Raw genomic sequence first — 10,393 nt, forward strand, 5'->3', positions numbered from 1 at the left:
CTCCCCGTTTCTCCCTCCCTAACACCGCCACTGCCTGCTAGGCCCAGGCATGCACACAGGCTGGAGTGTCCTCATGCTGCACCTCACCCCTGTGCTGGGTGCAAGCACCAGAACCTGATAGTCTGGAAAGGTATGCTGCCCCTCACCCCCACTGCCACCATACCATCCTCACCTGAGCACCTATCTACCTGGGTGGAAAGAGGTGGCTTCTCTGGGAACAAAGTTTACAGGGCATGACTGCTGGGATCCACCTCCTGCTCAGCAGGATGCGCACCTGCACTCCGAGTTCTCACATGGCTAGAGAAAACACCTGTACCGGCGAGAAAAGCAGAAAAGACGAGGGAGAGGGAGAGGCTGCAAAGAAACCACAAAAGCATAAAAGAGAGCTTTACTCCCCTTTGGGTCACTCATTATTTCCCTCGAATCATCTCCACCGGAAGCCCTGACAAGAAATCTGAGCAGGAGGGAAGAGAGTGACAGCAGACGCACCCTCTGGGAACACAGGCTGGCTCCTCCTCCCCCAGAAGCCCTGGTTGTGCTAGGGGGAAGGCCCCTTGGGGACTATTCTTGATGTCAGGCCACCTCTTGCTGTGCACCTGCCAGACCAGTTTAGGGGTAAACCAGGAAGTGGCCACTTGAGGCACTTGAGACGTGAAGAAATTTACCCAAAGTGCTGAAGATAGAAAGAAAGCCCCCTGGGTCTATGTGGCTTGGCATGCTGTGGGGCTGTGGACCTGCTTATTTTTCCTGGCACGGCAGAAACCACCTCTGGCCGCCTCTGGTGGAGAGTGCCCACCTGGGAGCCCCAGCTGACGTGAGCTTGCATGAACCTCCCGGCCTGGAACACACCTGGGCGCTGCACCCCCAGGCTGAGCATGGGAACCATGTGACGTGCTACTTTAAAAATCATGAAGCCCACTACTGGAGAGAGAGTCTACAAGGTCTGCACCAGAGAACTTAAGCATCTTATGTTAATCTGCTCTCGGAAAGACACCAAGATCCGAGTTGAGAGGCAACGACCTATTTATGGCAATTTTTATAAATTCACATCACTGGTCTATTATGCGGCTGTTCCTACAGCTTCCCAAGCCAGACCCCCACTTGGGCCTTGGCCGGGAGAGCCTGCTAACTCCAACTCACAGCTGGGATGCCTTTGCTCTCTCTCCATTCCCATCTTCTGGGTTCACACTTAGCTTCAAACTCCCCTTCTGCAGGCTGCCTTTGACCCCACATTCCCAGAGAACCGAGTTCCACCAGGTTTCAGCTGGTGATTCTCCCCACACAGGCTGGAAGGTGACTTTCATTTGTAAATCTTTCATTTAGGTGGCGTCTGGGTGACTCAGTTGGTTAAGCATCTGCCTTCCGCTCAGGTCACGATATCAGGGTCCTGGGATCGAATCCCTGAGTCAGGCTATGCTCGGCGGGGAGTCAGCCTCTCCATCTCACATGTGCATGCTCCCTCCCTCTCTCTCTGATAAATAAAAACCTTTTTAAAAACTTTAAAAAAAATCTTTCATTTAATCTCCCAACGGAAGTGAGGAGTGTCTCCAGGACACAAATCCTTGTTCTACTCTGAATCCATTGAGGACCACAGACAGACAGCTCTCTAACACTTAATGCCAAGTGAATGCTGGGGGCGGGGGGTGGGGGCTGACGTAACACATACTTTAGTTTCAGTAAGACTACTTTAATTTTGATAACTGCCCAATGCCACTCACCCCATCTTTGGACAAAAAAATTGTTCTGTAGTTCATTTTTCATATGTGCCTGCTTTGTCCTCCTCCTCCATCAACTCTTCCTCACCATAATTTGTTCACACAAGGTCAGCGGCCAGCAATCATAACATCAGCCATCCCTAAGCTAGTCCCTTTACCCTTCAGGAGGAGCTGGCCCAGTGCCACCCCCATCCGCCAGGATTCTGGGGCAGGCAGCTGGCTAAGGAAAGGAGGTAAAAGGTCAGCACAATGCAAAGTGCTTAGCCGGCTTCCAAAACAGCCCGGGGGGTAAATTCAGATATGGAAATCACCTCCGTAATAAACAAACAGTAAAACCTGCCCTGTGATATCCAAAATATGTAATTAGTTGCTGTCAGAGGTCTTTCAACCTAACCTTAAAAACAACAGATAAGGAGAGAGAAAGGTAGGTAGGCAGACAGACAAATGCAGCAGATTCTTTCCTGTGCTTTTAACAATGAAAACACAAAAATATTCCTTCTACCAAACTGTGGCTACTGGACAACATGACCCGCGTCTCACCCGCGTTACCCATCTGATTCCCAGGAGAACCCAGGGAAGGGGCACAGAATTTACCAAGGGGCAGATCAACGTGCAGGTGCCAAGACACCTGCCCAAGGTCACAGCCAGCAGACCCACGTCCAACTCCAAACACCACGTGCCTACCTCCCAAGTTAAGTGGTAGGTACTCCATTAAAAGTTCCACGTAAGATTCCTAAAGCTACACAAATATAAAATTAGGTCATCCTGTTGTAACCGAAACGATGTGATTGCAGTCAGCAATAAAACTACAGTAACTACAAACACGATTGGTGCCAACGCTAAAATTATTCACAGGCACCAGCCTCTCCACTGAATTGCACAATTCACGCGCGCACAGGAGTGGGCTCAGCCTGCTATTAAAATCCGGCAAAGGGCGGCCCATCTCATCTAGCGGGTCAACAGCTGTGGTGGGAATCCTTTGAGGAAAGGTTACCCACAGGAAGCAACGGCTTAGCAGCCACGTGGAACACCAGGCAGGGTCTCCAACAGCACAGGCCGTACTCCTCACCAGGGAGGATGCTCGGGCCTCCAACCCTGGAAAAACTCTCCAGAGGAGACACTGTGGGCAGAGCCTGCAGCACGGTCTTTCACGGGGCACCATTCACGTTTATGGGGTAAGGATGCTGAGTCAAGGCAGATTATAGAGGGAATTCTCAATCATCATAGTTTGTTTTATGGCTCCGGAAAAACCCAACTTCTGCCCACAGAGCTAGCATAAAAATAAAGCAAATTCAAATGTACACCTGATATCGTGCCCACTCTAGTAAATAATGGCCAATCAGAAAAATACAAAGAAATATGATCCACGCAAGAGAAAAGAATTCGGGAAAGGTCACCGAGAGTCATGTTTTTATGAAGAAAATACAAAATGCCTCACCAGGCCCCAATCATCTGTGCTCCGCTCAAGTATTTTTCTCCAGATGCAGATCCATAAGCACCTGTGTCACCAGCCATGCCGATGGCGGCCCCTCTGCTGGAAGAAGCATGCCTCCACCCAAAAGAGATCCCTGAACCTCTGCTGCTCAGAGCAAGATATCGTTCCCACAAATGTTCCTGACACCAAGGGCAAGGTGGCTTTCCCTCGCACGCTCCTCACTCTTGCACCCAGAGATGCCGCTGACCTTGCCAAGCCCCAGTTCCAGCTCAGGGCCTGGAGAGGATGGTCCTATCCATAAAACATGCCTGAGGCTATGGTATTATTTGCTAAAACTCATGCCTACTTCATACCCTTGAAACTATTTCACATCTGGCCTCTTACTGGATCCTCCCCACTCATGAGACAAATCAACAGGTGTCAGAGGCACCATTTTACAGATGAGGAACTGGAAATCCAGAAACACATATAAGGCTGATTCAGTGTCATATCCAGGGGGGTGGGGTGGGGGGCAATGCTAACACCCAACACTGCCTGCACAGGGGTCTGGGAAGCAGCCTGGGACAGGGAGACAGACGGGGCACAAGGTTTGGAGAACACAGATCTGGATTCGAACTCCAGCTCTGCCACTTAGCCGTGTGTGTGTGTGTGTGTGTGTGTGTGCGCAGCGCGCGCGCGTGCGTGTAGGAGACAGGGAGACAAGGAGACAGAGAGGGAGGCCTTGAACAAATGTCACTGCCTTATCCTAACATCGTTTCCTGGCACATCAAGTATGCAGAATATGCCCCCCTCACATCAAGTAATAGGCCTGACACCACAGTATGTAGGAACACACTGTACCTTCCGAACTATGGTCCCATGCTCCAGGAACGTGGGTTTCCACGTGTATCTGCCCTCTACTTCTTTCCTAGACCCCTCTCCCCCTCTCCCCTCCCCTCCCCGTTCCCTGCACGCCCTGCCAGCATCAGATACCCTCCCAGACCGACCTCCTCACTCTGGTATTCAGCTTGCAGGAGCGCTGCTGATCCATTTCTAGTACACCTTATCGTACCCTAAACCTTAACCCCCATTGTACAACAGAGTGTTTTTTGAAAAAATAGAAAGAAACCAAAACTCTTCACGTTAAATCTTTTTAAGGGCAGTAGAGGAGTTGACATTTAGGAAAATTAGTGACAGATGCGTTATCTCATAAATGAGGAAGACTTTCATAAAATGTAAAGTCAGAGTTACAGCCTAAGAAAACTTCTTAAAGGCAAGGTTATTTTGTGTTTGCTTTTAACCTAAACACGTATTACCTTTTACTGGGGCAGTGGGAGGAGGTGCCAGGGCTTCTAAAGAGAAGGAATTAACCCTCAGAACTTGACTCCTCAGAAACTGGACGAGTCCCATCTGCATGGAGCCGTATTTCTCACCAGGGCACGGAAACAAAGAGGTGACCAGACAGGGGTGCGCTGGGGATCAACAGCCTCCTCGGGACTCAGGAGGAAGCCAGTAGACTGGTAGGAAGAGGAGGTCACTGGTCCCTCCCTTGATGTGGGAAGTATGGAGCTTGCAGGTCTCCCATCCAGACATCCCTGAGCACAGTCACAAGGCAAACAAGGGCACCGGGCAGGTGGAAGAACGTAACAGCTTCCTCTGTCTGCTGCTTGCTTCCCTGGCACAGACTTTCACAGCCCCTAAGGACCCCACCGCATCAGAAAAGTGCAGCAATCTAGGGGAGAACGGATCCCAAATGTTCTTCACTGGATTAATATCTGAAAGGCCACTTTGGCTCACAGGAATCAGCAGGAAGGCAAGTTAAGAGTCCCGTGGGAAGCAAAGGTAGCAGGTGGCACTCAGGGACGGTCAGAAAGAATCTAGAACACTCAGGTTCCGCGGGGACAGGTGGGTGGTGAACCCACAGCATTGGTGGTATGGAGTCCTTTCTTTTTTTTACCTGAGTTACCTGGTGTCCAACAACTAGTTGATAATCTTGTGCAATCTCGCAGCCTTCCCGGTGGCAAATATACTGTACACTGAGAGAGGCAAGCCTAAGCAGCAGCAAAATTTCAATTGTTGACTTCCAAAACAGGCAGAAAAACAACCCACATTACAGGAAAGTAAAGGTGGACATTCCAGAGAACTGAGGCTCAGGAATCACCTTACCCCCAAAAAGGTCAGTTGGCTTCCACCCAGGGCCTGCTGGGAACCCAAGGTCCACCCATATTTGCGCTGGGTAAAAGGTGAAGTTCACAAAAAGCGGCAATAAACGTCAGAAATCAACAAAAAGAACATATTCTTTACTTGTGTTAATTACCAGATCTTTTTTCCTTCCTTTCTTTCTTTTTTTTTTAAGCACGCCCTGTGCAGCCTAGACTCTTTCTACAGGCACCCAAGGCACTGTGAGAGGGTGGTCCCCGGAGCGGGGACCTGGGCGCGGAGGCCAACTCTGCGCATCCTTGGGTCCCCTAAGCACCGCCTTCATGTTGGACCCTGTGCTTGTCCTTACTTATCTGTCAAACAGAACAGTGCTGGCAAGAGCTGCTCAGGAGTGGCTCAAGCATCTGGGGAGAAAGAGAAGAGGCCCCATCAAAGCCAGCAGAGAATCTGTGACACGCACTCTGAACATGCCAATTTTATTTTAGCCTTAACAGCACCAATTCTTCCGGAAGCGAAGTTGAGGCTTCCAGGAGCACCAGCAGCAGCAGCAGCGGCGGCAGCGGCAGCAGCACTCTGGCCTGCCGGTAAGAACCACGCAGAATGACTAAACCTTTTCTCCAACAAAGGAAAAACTGCACCGGATCAAAGTGCAGCAGCAGCCCCGGGCCGCAGCGGGCGCGCTTTCCGCCTCCCACCTCCCCACCCGCCCTCCGAGCTCCGCCTGCGTCTTTAATTGCTTCGCCTGGAACGCGTCCTCGAGGGCGCCGCGGGCAGCTGCGGCCGCCGCGCCCCGCCCCGCCCCCCCGCCCCCCCCGCGGGCGTCACGTGACGGCTGCGAAAAAGTAGGGGAAAGGTTAACCCGAGCCCCGCCCCCGGCCCGGCGCGTCCCCGGCGCTCAGATCCTGTTCCACCCCACCCGCCCGGCTCCGAGAGAACCTTCCGGAGCGAGCTGGCGCGCATCGCCGGCGCAGCCCGTCCTCCTCCCCCCGGCGACACGCAGCGCCTGTCCGTGGGAAGGCCCGGCCCCGCGTGGCCAACCCCGAGGGCACCGAAGGGCTGCGGGCGCCGGCTGCCGCCCCACGGCCGGCCCGCAGCCCCCGCGCCCCAGGCGCCCAAAGCGCGCCCTGAAGGTACTCCCGCCCCAGGAAAAATGAAAGTGTTTCTATGAATGGGCGCGAAGGGCCGGGTTGCATCAGCGCGGGCCCTGGGCCCCAGGACTCCCCGGAGGCCCAGGCTTGACCGCTTGGGTTACCGCGCGTCCAGGGGTCGGGTCCAAGGGCGGCAGCAGCGGGGACGCCAGGTTTACTCCCTGGGCCTCCGGGTTAGGCCACTTGTTTTCGGGACCAACTCGAAAGCTTATTTTGGCCTGCGCAGGAAGCCAGTTTCTGCCACCCTGACACAAAGTATGTGCGCCCCCAAAGGTGGCCCTTTTCTGTTGGACTCCAACAGATGGGATTTCAGGGTGCGAGGCCGGGTCTAGCAATGCTTCACAGGAAGGAAACGGGTCGTTTCGAGGCGAAGAGGAGCCCCCAGGCTCACAGAGGCTCAACCACCAGACCCCTCGGGTCTGAGGCTGCATTCAGTTCCGAGGGACGCGATGGCCCCATAGGCCTTCCCACCAGACCCTGCTTCCCCTCAAAGACCAGCTCATCTATCTGCATTAAGGTCGTCCTCCGTGCACACTCACCGCGAGTCACCTTAAATACTTCGGAGAAAGGGGGCTGGGAGGGGTGCTGTTCGCTGGCACAAAATAAAAAAAAAAAAAAAAACCAGGGAGTCCAGCACGTTCTAATCCCTTAGTTTGAGGTTCGGGAGGAAATCAACACGCCTGAATATCTGGAATGGCCCAGAAACCCGACGCCGGTGCAAGAGGATGGTGTAACAAAATACACGTTTCAAAAAGGTTAAACGGATTTCTATTTTATTCGGCAACTTACAAAGTTACCAGTTCCCCCACAACAATCTCCCTTTAAATAATTCAACCCAGGGAGCACCGAGGAACCGAAAGCCTTGTCCTGAGCGGGGACTGCTTAAGCGTGTTCTGCACCGAACCTGGTTAATTATACGGGATGGTTAACTCTCGGTGTTCAAGTCGGCCCTCACCTTGGTTCCCTCCAGCTTTCACGAAAGCCAACAAACACGCTGACCCACGGCCTTTCCGAGCAAAACGAAAGGAAAGGAAATGGTCGTGGCCTCGTTGAGGGAGCGGAGGTCAGGGCTGCACCCGTCGGGGCTCCGGGACGGCGCCTGCCGGGGCTTGCGGGCCCAGGGAGCCCGGACCCTGTCACGTTGACTCCCCCTCCCCCACCCCCCCGCTCGCTGGCGTGGGGCGCGACCTTGGGCGGACGCTCGGCTCCCACCTTCCCCGCACCCCGGCCTCACCGGGGGTTTTTTGGCGTCCGCCATCGGATACCCCTTCCTTGCTCCCTTTTTCCCCTGCTACCTCTCGTTTCCTCTCCTTTCTCCCCTCGTCACATTTCTTTTCCCTCCTTCTTCAATTCGTTTTTCCTCCTTTTATTTTCTTCTTCTCTCGCTTTTATTCCACTCCCCATCTTCCCTCTATCTCCCTCCTTTACCCCCCTTCCTTTCCCCCCCAGACCCAGTCTACCCCGATGGGGGGAGGGATGCGGCGGGATCGAGAGCGGGGTGGACGGCGCCCAGCCAAGTCCAGAAGGCCGAGCATCCGTCCTGGGCAGCCTCGCCGCCCCTCGGACGGACCCCCACGCCCAACTATTCCTAAGAGAAGGGTGGGATGAGCGGATTGTGGGAGCCGGCGCCCCTCGTGGCCCTCGGGCCGGGGGCATCCAGCCAAATCCGGAGACCCGCGCATCCCTCCAGCTCCGGCACCGCACCCCGCCGGCGGGCCGACCCTCGGGCGTACCCTCACAGCCCATCCACTCCCGGGAGAGGAGGGGGAGAGGAGCGAGCAAAGAAGCCAGTGGCCCGGCTAGTCCCGGGCTTGGCGCAGCCTGCCAAGTCCGGGGGCCGAGCATCCCTCTCGCGGCCGCACCGGACCCGCACCGGGGACTCGCGCTGCACACCGGCCCCCGGCGGACGCTCCCCCGCCCCCCGCGATCCGATCCGGGGCGGGAGGTGAGGAGTCCCTGCCGCGCTTCGCGTTTCGGGCTCCGGGCGAACCCGACCGTCCGGGGTGGAGGGATGCTGGGGGTTCCCCCCCCGCCCCCCGCCTGGGGTCGGGACCCGGGCAGTTCCCGCGCGCGCCCCCCCCGAGCCCTCCGCAGCCCGCAGGCCCTCTCGCCGTCCGCGGGCGCAGCCTCGGCCCAGCCTTACCGAGTCAGCGAACGGAGGCGCGGCGGGCGGCGGCGGAGGCGGAGGCGGCGGAGGCGGGCGGCCGCACTGCGCGCTCCGCGAGCGAGAGCCGGGGGGCTGGAGGGCCGCGGGCGAGGCCGAGTGCACCCGACGCCGCCGCCGCCGATTGGCTGGAGCTGTGCGGGGCTGCGGTGCGGGCGGGGGCTGAGAACTCCCCGCGCGGGGCGGGCGGAGGGGGGGGCCGCGGGGGGGCGGGACCGGGGACGGGGCGGGGCCTCCGCGGCTCCCCGGGGAGCGTGTCGGGTGAGGAAACTGAGGCTGCTGGGGGCAAGCGGCCAACGCCTCTGCCAGCCTGGGGCCCGGGGCGAGATTCCTCAGCCCGGAGACTCGGTTTTTCTCATCTGAAAAATGGGCCAACTCCTGTGGGGCCAAGCCCGTAAAAGTGCTTAGCAGGGTGCGGGGTTCACGCGAGCCCTCCACAGCCATTGCCGCCTTCTAATCCGCAAAGCGCCCCCATAAATAGCCGATCCCGGCCGGGGCTGCAGAAAGGATCACTAACTCGCGCATGACCATATGGCTGAGAAAATGGACCCGACGCTGGAGCCAAGTCTAACTCCAGAGCCGTCGCCCCAAATCCCCAAATCGGACATTGTCCCCGGAGTGACAGCTCAGGCGAGCCGGAGGCCGCGTGGCTCGCGGAGCCAACCCGCTGCTGCGAGTTCCCGCGACCCTTCTGAGCCTCTTCCTCCTCATCTAACCGGGAGAAAAACACCTCCCTCGGGGGCTTTGGTAAGATTTGGCAAATTAATCATTCAGGCGCCTAAAGCAGTGTAGGTGCCAGGAAAGACCTGGCTGGTAGTGGGGGACAGAGTGACCCAGAGACCCTTGCGTGGGCGGACCCCCGGGGCCTGGGCCGGCAGCTGCCGCAGGGCGCTCAGGTCAGGGGCGCAGCGGTTCCCCCCACCCCGCCCCGCCCCCCGCCCCGCGCCTTCCCTTCCCTCTAGCTGGTGGCCCTGCAGGTAACAGGTGCTCCGTAAAGGCCCCAGGTTTATGAACAGAGACCCGGCTCTCCTAGAGCTCAGTGACTTCTTTGGGCAATGAAAGGCCATGCTTGCCTCCATCTTTCTGCCTGTAATCCTTTGGTGGTTACCACTGGAAGGTTTAGAAGAGAAAATGAAAGTTCTCTCTTGTTCCCGCCCCGTCACTGCTGCTACTACAGTTAACTGTTGGTGTGCGCTCTCCAGGCTGTTTGAAGTGAAGTCACAGGATCTGTGCTGTTTGTGACACTCTTGTTTTCACTTGGCTCCCCCCTTGGACGACGGTTCCCTGTGGAGATACAGAGATGACCTCCTCTGTCTCGGTGATGAACGCGCCCCACGGCCCTTAGAGCCCCTTTTCACCATTGCGGGTATAAATAAAGCTGCACTGGCTGTGAGTGGGCCTCTCTGAGCTCTGATTTCTCTCTGTAGATCCCTAGTAGTGAAGCAACTGAGTCAAAGGGCAGGCACCTGTGACATTTTGGTGACATTGGTGTCACTTGCAGAGCCGCCCCAAAAAAGCTTACTGGCATCTATCTATTCCTACCCAGGCATGGGAGTGGAGTCCTGTCTCTAGGGACCATCAGTGCTGTCTGTCTCTATCCGCTCTCTTCATGTTTCTCAGTCCTAAAGGAGAGCGTGTAGATAATGCTATTTATTTTAATTTGCATTTCTCTGAAGTTAGAAGTTAGAGATTTCCCGCCACTGCCGGCTCCCATCTTGCCCACCAGGGATCCCAGGCTGCGACACCCCCCACCCCTCCCCTCCAGATTTCGCAGCCTGGCAAAGCAGGTGTG

General features: G+C 56.2%; 1 protein-coding gene and 1 long non-coding RNA gene across 3 annotated transcripts in view; one reads left to right on the forward strand and one right to left on the reverse strand.

The window, feature by feature from the left end:
- Nucleotides 1–8,604, reverse strand: part of LOC119878730 (carnitine O-palmitoyltransferase 1, liver isoform-like) — a 44,094-nt gene extending 35,490 nt beyond the window's left edge. The window contains exon 1 of one of the 2 annotated variants that reach the window (XM_038589302.1): nucleotides 8,581–8,604. Coding sequence is in view for 1 of the 2 variants with exons in the window: in XM_038589301.1 (XP_038445229.1) it covers nucleotides 3,154–3,230 (77 nt within the window). In the remaining variant the exon portion in view is untranslated. Of the gene's footprint in view, nucleotides 1–3,153; nucleotides 3,246–8,580 lie in introns of those variants that run through there. The other variant, XM_038589301.1, reaches the window with a different exon arrangement.
- A 456-nt stretch (nucleotides 8,605–9,060) lies between these two features.
- On the forward strand, nucleotides 9,061–9,994 carry LOC119878731. Its single transcript, XR_005387100.1, has 2 exons — nucleotides 9,061–9,348; nucleotides 9,804–9,994. It is a non-coding gene; the product is annotated as an uncharacterized LOC119878731 (long non-coding RNA).
- Nucleotides 9,995–10,393: the final 399 nt, after the last annotated feature.

The sequence above is a fragment of the Canis lupus genome, unplaced genomic scaffold, assembly GCF_011100685.1.
Source record: "Canis lupus familiaris isolate Mischka breed German Shepherd unplaced genomic scaffold, alternate assembly UU_Cfam_GSD_1.0 chrUn_S1869H2066, whole genome shotgun sequence".
NCBI classification, from domain to species: domain Eukaryota; kingdom Metazoa; phylum Chordata; class Mammalia; order Carnivora; family Canidae; genus Canis; species Canis lupus.